General features: G+C 42.7%; 1 protein-coding gene across 4 annotated transcripts; it reads right to left on the bottom strand.

Moving 5' to 3' along the window:
• Positions 1 to 4,115: 4,115 nt before the first annotated feature.
• VGLL2 (vestigial like family member 2) lies at positions 4,116 to 14,382 on the bottom strand. 4 transcript variants are annotated; one of them, XM_044005471.1, is made up of 5 exons: positions 14,236 to 14,382; positions 10,968 to 11,274; positions 6,740 to 7,285; positions 5,406 to 5,470; positions 4,116 to 5,323 (listed from the first exon to the last, which is right to left on the bottom strand). In XM_044005471.1, exons 1-4 carry the CDS (start codon positions 14,350 to 14,352, stop codon positions 5,427 to 5,429), a joined length of 1,014 nt encoding a protein of 337 aa, XP_043861406.1. In that variant the 5' UTR covers positions 14,353 to 14,382; the 3' UTR covers positions 4,116 to 5,323; positions 5,406 to 5,426. The 4 variants fall into 4 exon arrangements, with proteins under 4 accessions (XP_043861406.1, XP_043861405.1, XP_043861407.1 ...); XM_044005470.1 differs by having other exon boundaries at positions 4,116 to 5,470; XM_044005472.1 differs by lacking the exon at positions 5,406 to 5,470.
• Positions 14,383 to 15,372: the final 990 nt, after the last annotated feature.

Here is a 15,372-nt window from a genome sequence, read left to right as displayed (position 1 = left end):
AAGTTCTCAGCCAGAGGGCAAGCGGCAAAGGGATTACTTGGTGGCGGAGAACTGTCTCTCCTCTTTTCATCGCCTCTTTCTCAGTCCAGTCAGTGGGTAAGAAAACACCAACGCCAGGAATTCTCAGTAGCCAGGACGGTAGTTGGAGAGAGTCCCGAATATAGAGTCAGTTGGCCTGGGTTTGAATTTGAGTTCCAATATTCACTAGCTGTGTGACTGTGGGCAAGTCACAACCACTCTGAGACTTCCTTTGTTACTTGGTAAAGCAAAATAATCCATATGCTGTCTAATTCTCAGGCTGCTGAGAAAAGTGCCTCAAAAACTTCTGAAAGTTTGAGTTATTATTTGGAGAAGTTAATTTTCTTCTACAGAAGGTTTTTTAACTTTTATGTGTAGTCTGCCTCACTTTGGCAGTCTGGTGAGACCTATGGAATGGATCCCTTCTCAGATGAGTGCATAAAATAAAATGCATTGAATTACAAAGGAAACCAATTATATTGAAATATAAATATCTATGTGTCTACCATCCATCCATCCATCTATCCATCTATCTATCTATTATTTATATCTATCAGGAAGCAGCTATGTGGTGAGGTAGATAGAGCACTAGACCTAGAATCAGGAAACTTAAGTTCAAATCTGGGCTCGGACACTTACTAACTGTGTGATATTGGGAAAATCACTTAATCTCTCTTTGCCTCAGTTTCCTCATCTGTAAAATGGGGATAATAATAATAGCACATTATTCTCAGGGTTTTGTGAGGGTTTAATTGTAGGCACTACATGAATGCTAGTTATTAGAATTTATTATTATTGTTCTTATCATCATTATCATGATTAAAAACAAATTCACGGGAGGTTAGGTGGTGCAGTGGATAGAGCCCCGGACCTGGAGTCAGGAGTACCTGAGTTCAAATCCGGCCTCAGACACTTAACACTTACTAGCTGTGTGACCCTGGGCAAGTCACTTAACCTCAATTGCCTCACTTAAAAAAATTTTAAAAATTAAAAAAAAATTCACAAGTCCTCTGAAATTTATCTACAGAGCACAGATTAAGAATCCCTGATCTGCAAGGAGTGTCCAAGTTAGATGAAGTATCAGTAAAATTTTCATGCTTGCTTTTAAATTTTTTTTAAATTGTTTTCAATTTTCCTTCATAAATTCTCCAAGGATTGCACTGGATATTTCAATACTATTGCTGCAGCTGATTCTATGGTTTCTTAATATGAGCAGTGTTGAGGAGGGTTAGTCAGGATTCAGAATCTTTTACTTTAATCCCTCTGACGAAATTTTCTTTAATGTTTATTCTAAGTAAGAAATCATCTGGGTGCTTTTGCGTGCTTCGTATAAGCATAGATTAGAGGGTAATGAGGCACTTCCGTTATGATTCCAAGTGGTAAAGTTGATTGAATCTGCCTTTGCTCTAGGACTCTACATACTATGGTTAAGATTGTGCAAAACATGTGTTCCACGATATGCCTAAGCAGTCATAAATGTCAGCACAAAGCCAAATATAGTGTTACATACCCATAATCCTTGCTGTTGGGGAGATTGAGGCTGGTGGATTGCTTGAGTTCAGGAGTTCTGAGCTGCGGTAGGACTAAAGTGGATTAGAGGTCTGCACAGTGCAAAAATGGTGAACCCTCAGGAACAGAGGGTCACCAGGCTGTCTAAGAAAAGGCAAAGTAGCCCAGATCAGAAAACCAGAGAAGATTAAAGTTTCCATGTCACTTGGTGTTGAGGTCAGGTTGTAAATGGTCACTGCATTTCTAGACCAAGAGAGAGATAAAGAGACAATCCTCTAAGGGAAAAATAGCACTGGAAGGAAATTTAGAGGTCATCTAGATCAAGCCTATCCTTTAATAGGTTAAAAGACTGAGGTCCATGTTGCTTAAGTTCCTAACATACCCTGGATCCCTTAACTGGCACAGCTAATCTTTAAACCCAAGTCTTTTAGCTCTAAGATCAGTATCCTTTATACATTATGATGACACTTTCAGATCATGTGCAGTTCAGAATAAGGATCTGAGCAGTTAGAACCCTATACTGCAAAATCTGTTCCAGTGTGTTCCAATTATTTATCTCTAAAGGGCTACAGAATACTAAACCAGTGGAGCTTCCTCTTCTCAATAGGATGAGGTACTCAGAGACAAAACTTTACCTTGTCTGGGGATTACACTGTCTCTTTCTTCCTTCCTTTCTTTCTTTCTTTCTTTCTTTCTTTCTTTCTTTCTTTCTTTCTTTCTTTCTTTCTTTCTTTCTTTCTTTCTTTCTTTCTTTCTTTCTTTCTTTCTTTTTCTTTCTTTTTTGGTGAGGCAATTGGAGTTAAGTGACTTGCCCAGGGTCACACAGCTAGTAAGTGTTAAGTGTCTGAGTCCAGAGTTGAACTCAGGTCCTCCTGAATCCAGGGTCGGTGCTCTATCCACTGTGCCATCTAGCTGCCCTCACTGTCACTTTCTCTATAGAGATGCTCAATGGAAGCTGGTGGAGTCAGAAGTTGTTGTTGCTCAGTCTTTTCAGTCATGCCTGACTCTTCATGACCCCATTTGGGATTTTCTTGGCAAAGATACTGGAGTGATTTGCCATTTCCTTCTCCAGCTCACTTTTATAGATGAGAAACTGAGGTAAAATGAGTTAAGTGACTTGTCCAGGGTCACACAGCTAATAAGTATCTAAGGCCAGATTTGAACTTGGGAAGAGTCTTCCTGACTCCAGTCCCAGCACTCTATCAACTACATCACCTGGGTGCCCCAGCAAGAGGATCTGGATTCAAATCCCACCTGTGCCATTTGAGCAAATCACTTCATATCTTATCCTGAGCTTCTTCTGTGAAATTAGGGGCTTGGACCCCTACAGCACTAAATCTATGATCCTGTGGTCTCCCCTTAGATATCAGCAATGAGTTATAACAGCCGAGATCCTCAAGTAGGCCTAAAGTTCTTTGGATTTATTTTTTTCAATTCTCAACATGAGACAAACCTTCATGAGACTTGGTGGTTAGATGAGATAGAACTTTATGAAAGCATAAGTTATTTTTAAAATCCCAATTAATTACAGAGAAAAGATTGTAATTGTTCTTCTTTGGAGCTGTCAAAGAAGAGCATAGACAAAAACCATATGGGTAGTTTCATGGTATTTCTGTTTGAAGCAGAATGGATAATTCCCTCCCTTCAAGACCCATAATTCTGTAGCATCTGGAACATGGTATCTACACTTTGTTACACAGCCTCATCTTCCTTTCTCTACCTACTTTATGGCAAAGATAAGTCCCCAACTGGCCAATAGAGAATAAGAATCAATAAGCAGGATGATAGACACAAGATATACTTTGGGGTATAACACTATAGGTATCCAGATAGACCTTACCCACATATTTCAAGTTCTCAGACTGATACACAGTGCCATTCACCTGAAGACAGAAAAAACAATGAATTTGTTAACTATCATGACTTTCCTAAGCTAATGCACTGAACACATTGTGATAATTCCCACAGTTCTTGAGGTTGTTCTAGCTATAGGACTAACTACTTTGCTTCTCAAATTTCAATAGAGGTCAAGGTTTTAGCTATCAGCTAATAGAAGGAAGGCAATCTAAACAGAATTCCAAGTGCCTTCTTCCTGGAACTTCGGTGAATTGCACACCAAAGAAATTTAGCGGTATGATATAGTGGTAAGGAGAAAACCATACTAATTCTTAATAACAGTCTTCTCATATGTTAATTTGGGTTTGGTTTCTAAGCTTAGTTTGTTAAAAAAAAATGAAACGAGCAAATACAGATTTCAAAAATATTCCAACAGGTGTTTATCCTGGTTTGCCTAAAAAACTCAGGGTGATTGATCCAGAGACTTGGATTCTTGTCCTAGTTCTGCCACTTCTTGGGGTAAATGACTGTGGGCAAGTCACTTATGTTTTCCAAGACTTAATTACTTCATTTATAAAATGAAGGGAAAGGATACTTTGTTGACCCACTTTTCAAGACCATTATAAAGTGGCAAGGAGATAACATTTACAAAACTTCTAAAAGACACATTGTTAATTAAAATGTACAACACAAATTATTATCAGCATATACATTTTTCTATAAATTAAATCTTTTACCACAAATGGGTTGGGCATTTTTATTCCACTAGAAACAATGATAGGAAGTGTATTTTTTTATGAAGCAACACAATGAAGATATAATAAACAGATATCTTTAATGTATGTTTCATCCTCCTTACTACCCCCACTCCCATTTCGTCACCTCACCCCATGAAACATCTAAAGTGACAGAATGAGAAAAACACAGCTACTACAAAGAAGTTTTAGAAGAAATTGAGATTAATTGTCCATAGTGTACTTTCCGGACATTTCCCTTCCTTGGGTTTTTTTTTTTTCAGTTCACCATGAATTTTGTCAATGTTTGGGTTTTTTGTTGTGTGTGTTTTTTCCCTTGGGGGGGGGCGGCAAAATTTGTGATACAAGGGGCAGAGAAGAGGAGAAGAGTTTCATGTTTCATCATAAAATGTTCCTTGTAAAAAAAATAGATATATCCAATACAATTGTTGTGCCAATCGCTGTGAAGTGCCACCTCGGTTGTTGTATTTCTGGAGTTTGAACAGTTGTCCTTACAACAGCTGCATTTTAGTAAGCCCAGGGCAGGTGGCCCCAGATAAGCCACTTGCCATTCATAGTCAGGATGAGCCATCTTGCCCAGTGTTCATAGTCCAAAGGAAAGAGTCTGTGTGGTTTTTTGTTGTTGTTTGGGGAAGAAGACGGAGGAGTGGGAAGTAGATTGGGGGCAGGAATGAAGATGTGACAGGGAGTGACATCTTTCCTTTTACTTCTTTGATGCAAAATGCAAATCCACTTTAGAACTGGAGTATTTTGAAGTCCGTAGTGTTACCCTCACACTACACAAGAGAATCCACATGAACAGAAAATAGGTTCACACCACAAAAGTCTTTTCCACATCCTGTGATTTCATATCACCACATAAAATGTTCACCCAGCTACCAAAGCTGACCACAGATATTTCTTGTGAATCAACCAAAAAGTTGTTAAATCAAGTTGAGGGTCTTTGGATATGCTCTTGGGCAGAAGGCATTTCTTTTGAACCAAGTCTTTAAGGGTATGTTTGCATGTGTTTTTTTCCTGATACACCAGGTAGTTTGATGTCTTTGCCTTTCCCCCTGTTCTCATCCCTGAAGTGAGGGGCATGGATGTTGAGCCTGGTGGGCTGGTCTGAAGGGAAAAGAAAGGGAAAACTCAGGACCTTTGCGGTCATCAGATCAGCTCAGCTCAGCTCAGGAGGGATCCACCACAGAAGGAATAACGGCGAGCTGCAAACCAAGATCAGAAGCTGTTACAAACCAACTCGATTTCAGCTCTGAAAGTCACCAATTGTACTAGGCAGAGACCTACAAGGAAGAAGTGGAGGGCAGTCTAAAACCAGTATAGATCCTTGCTTTTGTCCTGAGGCTGCAAACCTGAGAACAGAAAACAAAACAAAGAGAGAGAGAGAGAAAAGGGGGGAAGAAAGGCACAAGATATTTAAGGACAGAAAGACAAATACCAGTGTTTTACTTGTGAGAATCAAAGAACTGAGCTAAAGAGTTGAATAAAAGTAAAAAGCAAGGCATAGAGAAATATCAAATCTAGACCTGTGGGGTGGGATGGGAAATGGGGAAGGCAAAAATGATAACTGAGTTTATTGTGTTATTAATACGTTTATAAAATTTTATGTCACTAAAATACATTTGTCTCTACTTCCTTAAAAGAAATCTTATTTGAATATACTTTTCAAGTGAAATTCCGAAAGAGTAACTGTAACATCTAATTCTAAAGTGATGGAGTTTGGGTGTTTTGTTTTGTTTTGTTTTGTTTTTTGTATCTTTTTAATAGCCCAGTGATTTGTTATTACATAGATTCCCCAGTCACTTATTTTCTTTCTTTTAAAATGGTTGAATGACTGAAGACAAGTGACAAGACACCCAAACTGTAGTGTTTTGAACTGGGAATGTCACATTTGATTATTGTTTCTTTGTCTGGCAATAAAATTATTTTGTGCAGAGTTGAAAATAATAAATCCCACTGAGACCCCTTTTCCCCCCAACTCCCACCCCCTACCCCTGCCAAAAAAAAAAAAAAAAGCTGACACAAGTCATGGGGGAAAGGCAAAACAACCCAGACACACCTGGTATAATGGGAAAAGCACTACACTTAGATTCAGGAGTCCTGGATTCCGATCTCAGTTCTACAGCTTACTAAATTTATCAAGTCATTTAACCAAAGTTTTCTAATATGCAAAATAAAGGGTTCAACCTGTAAGTTCACTTTGTGTTTTTTTTAAATTTATTTATGGCAGGGCAATGAGGGTTAAGTGATTTGCCCAGGGTCACACATAGCTAGTAAGTGTCAAGTATCTGAGGTTGGATTTGAACTCAGGTCCTCCTGAATCCAAGGCAGGTACTTTATCCACTGCGCCACCTAGTTGCCCCAACCTGTAAATTCTTTTACAGCTGTATTCTTATGGACTCCTCTAATTAAAATAAGGATCATACCAAAATAGAATAGGGACCTATTCCCACTCTGGACTGGAAGTTAACTCCACTGGTAAGGAAAAGAAACTATGTTGAATCAGAAGCCTTGCATTTGTTGAATAATGGAACCTGAGAACGAGCCTGACCTGGGTTCATTCAGGTTGCTCTGGGGAAAGGAGAAAGAGATGGAAAAGAGAGAGCCCTCCAGTACTTTACCTGAGTCCACATTGAGGCCCAGGCTCTGTCCCATGTCTCCCGCCGGGCTGGGAAAGGGCGCCCCTGGCGTGGTCCATGCTGAGCCAGCTGACTCGCTTTTGCCCAGTTCACAGGGTGGGCTGACTGGCGTGGGCACTGAGGCTGGTGTGAGGCGGTGCTGCCTGACTGAGGCTGGGGGCATCAGCAGTGAGCTGTAGCGGGGGTCGAAGTGGGGGCCATAGACTTCATGCATGGAGGTAGGACGGGGAAAGGCAGTGCCCTGGGCCCCGATTGGCCCTCCCAGGGAGTAAGGATGGTGAGGGTGAGGGTGCGGGTGGTGATGATGGTGATGATGGTGATGGTGTGCATGATGCCAGGGTTCAGCTGCTCCTTGGTGAAGGTGGCTGTGCAGAGAGGCTGGGGAGTAGGGGTCTGCTGCAGCGAAGGGCAGGTCACTATGGGCTGCAGCCAATGGACTGCTCAGTGAGGAAGCGGTGACTGCTGGCTGGTACGTGCTGTTCCAGAACGAAGGGGGAAAACTGCGCTGGTTCATCGGGAAGGAGCCATCTACAGGAAAGATGTGGGATAGGAAGACAGATGACAGAAAAAAGAGATAGTAGCCAGCATGTGAGACTACCTTGTCCATCACCACCACCACTACCACCATCATCCCTCCTGGAAATGACAGTAAGCAAGTGACTTTACCTACCTCATATGGAAAATAATGGGTGTGGACTAGGCAAACATCTTTAAGGTCCCTTTCAGTACTAAGCTTCTATACTCTTCAATAATTGTTTTTAATTTAAAAAATTAATGTTACTTGATTACATATAAAGGTATTTTTTGAGTTCCAAAGTTTTCTCCCACCGTCCCTTCTCTCCCTCCTCCCAAGACCAGTAAGCAATTTGATATTGGTTATACATTACAATCATGTTAAACATATTTCCACCTCAATAACTTTTTTTTTTTGCAGGGCAATGAGGGTTAAGTGACTTGCCCAGGGTCACACAGCTAGTAAGTGTCATGTATCTGAGTCCAGATTTGAACTCAGGTCCTCCTGAATCCAGGGTCGGTGCTCTATGTATTGTGCCATCTAGCTGCCCCCTCAATAACTTTTTTTGGGTGGGGCAATGGGGGTTAAGTGACTTGCCCAGGGTCACACAGCTAGTAAGTGTCAAGTGTCTGAGGCCGGATTTGAACTCAGGTACTCCTGAATCTAGGGCCAGCGCTTTAACCACTGTGCCATCTAGCTGCCTCCTCAATAACTTTTTAAAGGAGAATTTTCCTCTTAGCCCAAATCCTTCTCCAAGACCTAAAAAAGGAATTGGGGACCACCCTGGTACCCCTGCCCCCACTAAGTCACCCTTCTCCTAGCTTATGCCCAGTACTGAGGTGCAATAGCAGGGCTGTCTGGGACAGACACAGGAAAAAGTAGGAAGAAATCTTATATCTATCTCTGGGGCTGCAGTTTCCTTATCTGTAAAATGGGGGGGCAGACTTGACTTTTAAGGTCCTTTCTACTCCTAAATTCTATTGTCTCTCCCCAGGTGAGCTAGCAGTGTGAGGTCACTTCTCTAACAGCCATAGTAAACTTTCCCAAAAGGGGACTTTCTCCTGTGTTCATTCTGCCCCTGAAGAAGACTGCCAGGAAACAAACTTTGTTCACTCTATTTTGCCTGTGAACACCTCCTGGGGAGTAGGTGTCACAAATTCAGGTAGCCGATGTGTGTGCATATTAGCGTTTGTGTGTGTTGGAGGTGGGGGATGGTGGTCTGACTGGCTCTATGTTCTGGGTGTGCTTCCTAAAATGTTGGGTAGCAATGGGCACCCTGAGGAAGTCCTATCCAACTTTAAGAAACAAGAATTTCCCAGAAGGCTGCCCCAATCCTGGGAGAAAGAGGTTCTCAATGTGTGTCTAAACTCCACTTCTGCTTAGTCCCTGGGTGGCTGACATAACTGCCCCCAGGCATCTTGACTTCATGCTTCCCCATAAAGTTAACCATCTGTATTCATAAGCAAGATCTCTTAGTTAGCCAACTGTACTCTTCCCCTCTCTTTTTCTTCTCCTCCCCCCTCACTTCCCGATTAGCTTCCTTATTTCAGCCAGTGAGCTGCAAGGTAATTCTGAATCAGACTGCTGAGAATCCCTCCTATGGATTTAGGAAGTGTTGATGTTTCTCTTCTAAAAAAGCTGGCTTTTGATTTATGCCTTTGAACAAAGCCCCACAACATCGAAAGGAGAGTGTTTTTCAGGTGTTTTTTTTTTTTTTTATGGAGGGAAAGAAGGAAAAGTTTCCTCTTCTCCTTAAACTTTTGTAGGTGTCCAGTAGACCTAACCCACTTTTCCCAAGCCCTCATCTTTAGCATCTAATTCCCCAGAGTCTTACTAAAACCCCCTGCTAATACTAGCTAGCTCTCATCTATGTTTTGTATGAACATTAGGTCATTTGGTAACACCAGCCCTTTGAGGTGGTGGCTATTATTATCAAACCAATTTTGTAGATAAGGAAACCAAATAGCAGAGAAACTGGCTCATGGCCATGAAGTTAATTAAGTACAGGAAGCGGGATCCCAAGGCACATGGTCCCGCCCCTTGCATGGTATCACAAACACTGGCCGACTTTATGCTTAGCCCAGTGGAAAATTAAAAGAATTTTGGGTATTTAAGATTGGAGCAATTTGGTGCTGCTGCTTATTAGTGTTAGTATTATTTGGGCAGAGGCAGCCGTGGAGTAGTGGATGTAGATCTGGATTCAGAATTGGGAAGACCTGGCTCCCATCTCTGATCCACACTTGATGTATGACTACAATAACATCTCGGTGAAGATGCCAACCTGCTTTGACAGAGGACATTTCTTTATTAGGAAACTCCATCAAAGAAATCACAGGACCAGTCAACTTTCCCTATTTTAGTCAAATGATGTGTGGAAATCACAATTCCCTCTCTTAAGAGGAAAAGCCTGGGATAGTAGAAAAAAGTAAATTTCCATCTTTTCTAAACAGTCCCCCCCCCCTTTTGATTCCTAAAAGTCATCGTTTCAGAATTTATTCATATGGGAAATTCTTGACAGCAAGAAAGTTTCTTAGCCTCACTTTTCCCTTGACTAATCAGTTACAAATTAGATCGCCACATAAAATCACTTAACCTAATAGGGATTCTGGTGGGAGAGGGGATAAAGTGATCACCTAGAAGGAACTACTAATGGTATAGGTAAGGAAAGCTTGGGAATAACTAAGATTTGTACATCCTCTGAGGTCACCAGGAGGTGAGAAAAAAAGTCTGGTGAGAAGACCAAATGTTCTGGAACTTTAAGGGAAATTATAATCTAGGCTCCAGAAGGGATGTTTGGGCTAAACAGATGTAGTGTGGTGGGAAGAAGAGGGCTTGGCTGGCAGAGACCTCTAGGTGACTTTGTGCACATTATTTGTTTCCATCTGTAAAATTCCAGGTTGGACTACATGATCTCTTCTAACTCTAAGTCCTATGCTTCCTGGGCATATCCTATTAATTCTCTCCACATACAACAGAATTCCTTAAGGCACTGGAACAAACCTTTCTCCCTCAAAAAAACCAAAAATAACCCCCACACATAGGTTTTGAAGACATGTGCTTCATTTCCCATCTGACATGGTGAGTATGAGAAGGTTCCTTTCCCTCTTTGTGTATGTGTGAGGGAATCTCTTCCTAAATGAATGTATATGAAAGCTAAAGATATCAAGAAGTGGGATCTATTGGATAGGTTTTTGGTAAAAAGAAAAGGTGCTCCCACCTCAACCCTGTTTGTAATACTTCTCTGATGTTAAACTCCACCTTCTAAAACAGTTCTCTCTCTCTCTTTTCCACTGAGGTCAGTTACTGTGTCTCATTGGCTTTGTAGACTCCTGAGAGCATGAACTAGTTTTGCTGTTTGTTTTTATATCCTCGGGCCCCACCATAATGGCAGACACTTAGTAGGTTCTTTAATAAATACATTTTAATTTATTTCTAGCCAACTTCCCTCCACAAGATCTTGCATGTAGTAGATACTCTTTAAACGTTTGATAAATAAATTAATGTCTTCCTTTCTCCCATTCATTCTCCTCTTTCTTTCCCCCTCTCACTTCCATCCGTATCCTGTTATACAGTAGAATTTTTGAGAATTAGTTATCCATTAAACGTAGGACCCACTCTTTTGAGTGGAAAGAGGGATGAGGGGACATTCTCTTCTATCCCGCCCACCTCCCAAAAGGGAAAGTCCTGTTTGCTCACCCCTCCAGGACCCAGAGCTTCTTGGAGTTTTGCTGCTGGCGCAACCAGGCGAATAGCTACTGGGCTGGCTCAGGGCCCTGCTGAAATGTTCATCCACCACGGAGCTGATATCACCTTGGAAATACGTAAACAAGACGCAGCGCGAGTTGATATACTCTGCCTCCGGGGGGCGCTCCTTCTCCGGGCTGCAGTCTTCCTCTTTGATACTGGCCGGAGTGTTGCTGGAGAAGGACGAGCTCCCGCTGCTGGTGCTGGCATTGCTGCTGCTCTCAGGAGCTTCTTGCATTTTCGAGTAAAAGGCTAGTTTCTGCCAGGTGGGATGAGGGTAGGGGTAGGAGTGGAATGAAGGGGAAACAAAAAAAAAGTCAATGCTAATCTCGAGGGCAGTTTGTTGTGAGACCGCAAGACCTACATCCTACACCTTTTCCACCCAGCCTCGGGTCCCCAAAAGGCAGCAATTTAGGTGTCCCTCTATTAAGCATGTGTATATGTGCGTACTCGCGTGCGCATTTGTTACACGTAGTGATGGGGAGAAAGGCCGCCCGGATTAGCTCCTGCCAAGGGTTACCTTTCCCAGATCACTATCAGATAACTGCGAAGTCACTTTCCCAACGCTGGTAGACAGTGGCTGATCGCAGAAGAGATCCCTATTGCCGTCATCGTCCCAAAGGTTTCTTCCTCCCTGCCCACCAGCCAAAGCACCGAGCCATATTTTGGACAGAATCTGGGCTAGCAAAAGTTCGGAGATGAATACATCCACAAATCTCCTCTCCTTGGAAGCAATCATACGGAAACCTATGACTGCACTTTGGGGGAGACCCGGGAAAGGTGACAGGGCTAACCTAAATGGGGTCTGGACAAACCTGGATTCATTTTAGGGTTTGAGGAGAAGCAAACCCACCCCAAGACTTAGGACAGAGGAAACTAACATGCTCAACGAAGTTGTAGGATATTGGATAGAGTCGGCAGCAGAAAGCTTGTATAAAGTTTTATTTGGGAATGAGCAATCCACATTTGTGGGAAATGAGAAACAAAGATCACAACCACGAGGAAGTAGATCATTTAAAAAAATAGCTCGTGGTTGCTTTGATTGCTTGTCGCCGTCTTATTAAAGCCAGTCCAGGCTTTCTGTATCTTGTAGCATAAATAAAAACGAAAACGAAAACAAAACCACAAAACTAGGCGTTTTTCTGAGTATTTACAAACACTAAAAACCTTTCTATCTTCATAAAGTCATATCTGTTCTATTACAATCATCGAAATTTATTAAGAATGTTCACTAGAAAGTTGGATTTTTTCGTCAGCTTGTAGTTGGTTAGTAATGACACTACTGTATAGCTAAGGACATTTTTTAAAAGAAAAACCGGATCTTATTCATTGTTTAAAATAACGCAAGCATAACTAACATCTCGTCTGTTCCTTTAATGAATCAATAAATAAAGAAATCAATCCAAATTAAAAAAAAACATATTCCGTGAGAAACTGAGAAGCCTAACAGATAGGAAACTATCCCCACCTCTCCTCACGCTACTTTCTTCTTTCTCGTCGGCTGGAAAGAAGCTCATTTCAAAGGCCTTTGCAGGAATAAATACGTCATTTACTGATATAACCACTTTCTAAATGCCATTTCTTCCTTTGGCTTAAAAGGACTGCTCCCTAAAGCCAGCGTCCGACTAAAACAAAACTGTTTCAGTGTGGGGGAGGAAATAAAATAAGAATAATATAGGCAAAGAAAACTCCAAATGTCTAATTCATCAATTGATTTCATACACTGATTAGGGCTTTCTGACCAGACAAATGAGCAAAAGATTTAGAGTAGGAGATAGGATTGATCTAAATGTTTTTCAGCAGGAAACGAAGTCTTTCTCTTTGGACTTCGAAAGGTTTGGGGAACCTTCATTGCGTTAGTTTTCTTTCCTTACTTGAAAATCTATGCTTAGGTTGCATGGACCAGAGTGGGGGAAAGACATATGGGAAAAGTGTACTTTCTAACAGGTACAACCTCTCATGAAAAAGATAGCTTTCAGCTAAAATAAGAAAAAAGAAGAAAGAAAAAGTTTGCAAAATCGAGGTTAAATGGACCCGACAAAAAGAAAAGCAGTTTGGGAGATGGAAGGATTGCCCCATTTAGGAAAATGAGGCTCAGGCAAGGAGGGTATTGTAATTCCTCGCTTTTTCGGAAAACCAAACAAAACATGGAAAACTACACCGCCACTCATTAATAAAATCTAGACATTAGTAAAAACCCTAGAAATTAATAAAATCTAAAAAAATTAGAAATTTTGTATTTTACGAAATGCTATTTGTAACTAATTCCCACTGTGGAAACACTATTTGGGGCTGCAGAACAATAAACCACAAAATTATAGAATGGGAAGGCACCTCGGCTTTCATCTAGTCCGGCCGGTACGCGAAAGGCACCCAGACTCTAACATAGTAAAATTCACAAATTTGACATAAACTTGAATTTACACCAAGGGAAACCAAAATTACGAGCTCATTCGTTTGAATATAAAGGGAATACAGTTCTGTGAGTGAGCGCGCGAGATTTAAGTTTTCCTTTTAAAAAATCATCTTGCATATTTCAGACTAAAACTTAATAATAGCAAGCGAGGACTAGATCTCCGTAAAAGGAAGAAAGAGAGAATATCAAAAAGACTTTTAAACCCAATCCAACCTAGCATCTCCATCACGTGGCCGGGAACAGGGCGAACAAATAACCCTACAAACCCAATCAAAGAAGGGATTAGCAAACCAATTGAAACCTTCCAGCAGAAGCAGAGGAACAAGCAAAAAGGCTTTGCTAAATATGATAGCAGAAGAGTTGTCCTACTTGGCAGCCCCTGCTTCTGGAAGGCGTTTGCTAATTGCTCAGACATCGGAGACCACGATTAAAGATGACCCAGGCTCACTGTTCGGGGGCAAGGAGTGGTGCGACTCCTCGGGAATTCTCGGAAGAGCCACGGAACCTAGGGTACAAATGGCGTCCGTGTCAGGAGGTCAGAAATCCCATTCATCGCCAGCCCAAGCGCCGGGGCTCGTCTCTGGCTAAGTTTGCCTGTTGCGCATGGACGATGCTTGTCCACCCGGCGCTTATGCCGACAAGGCATGCGGGAATCAGAACGGCGAGCAGGACGAGGAACGGGAGCCTTCAAGTGCGGGTCACTTTGCTCTGACAGCTCCGGGAATGCCCCATCCTTTTCTTGTGCTCCTTCCCAATTTCACCGGTGCCCACCCTTCCCTCTGATGCAAGGCGACCCATACCTACCTGATGATAGGGAGTATAAGCTGCTGCAAAGTAAGGCTGCGGAGGACCATAGACTTGGTACATAACATCCAGACAGCTCATGGCTAACCGCAGCGGGAAATTAATTTTTTCGATCATCAACTCCTGTCCAGACAAGCGAAGTGATGCTGCCTGGGGCGGTGCCTGGCGCTAGGAACCTTATTCATTGGCGGCGGGTGCGGGGGGGGGGGGGTGGCGGCAGCTCTTAACTCTTTGGCTCACTCCCTCACCTGCAGTAACAAGTCCAGTAACAGAGCTTCGGGAAAGCGACTCCCGGGTTTCAGCCAGGGGGAATTTAAACCCCAAGCACCGCGCAGTGACGCCACTCTAGGGGCTCCGAAGTAGGAGGTGGAGGTTATGGAAGGTGGGCGGGGAGCTGGGGGCCAATGGGGAGGGACGCCTGGCTCGGGCGTAAGCTCGCTCTATAACTCAGTGGGGCTCCCCAGCAGCCCTCCAGAGGCCGCAGGGCACACTGACTCCGCCGCTTGGGGGCGGACTGGCCGGGGTGCGTTAGTTCTGGGGGCGCCGAGTGCAGGGAAGCAGTGGGGGTTCGGAGTCCCCGGAACTCAGACAGGAGTTCCCAGAACGAGGTTGGATAAGGGAGAGGATTAAGAGAGAACCGCTCGGAAAGAGAAAGAAGGAGAGGGGGCACTTGCTTCATAATTGGAGTGGGGAAAGCAACTGGGAGGTAGGGGCTATTCGCCCTAGTTAGGTCCCGAGATGTGAGCAGGGGAGGCCTCGATGAGCCCCGGACCTTCTGGAAATTGGACTTGGAGAAAGGCACTTGGAAGAGGGAGGGTCTGGAAGAATCCCGGGTCTTTCAGGTGTTGGAGAAAGCAAGTCTGTCTGCTGCAGAATTGCATTGTATCGTAAATCTTTTTTCATTTAAAAATTATTCTCCCTTCGTATTCCTTTTTGTCTCTTTCCCTCTCAGCCTTTCAGAGTAGAAATAAAGTAGCTGCCTATCCTTCCGATCTGTGCTGCTGAGCAGCTTTCTAGGAGTTGGAGAGAACTGTTGATCCAAGTTCTCCCCATGCACATCTTCGAAGGTTCACGCTGACTCGTAGGGATTTTAAGAGGTCTTCCATTTGGGAGGAATTTTATTTTTATCTCTTAAAG

Source organism: Dromiciops gliroides, chromosome 4, assembly GCF_019393635.1.
Source record: "Dromiciops gliroides isolate mDroGli1 chromosome 4, mDroGli1.pri, whole genome shotgun sequence".
Lineage (NCBI taxonomy): Eukaryota > Metazoa > Chordata > Mammalia > Microbiotheria > Microbiotheriidae > Dromiciops > Dromiciops gliroides.
This window is presented reverse-complemented; position numbering and strand designations above follow the sequence as displayed.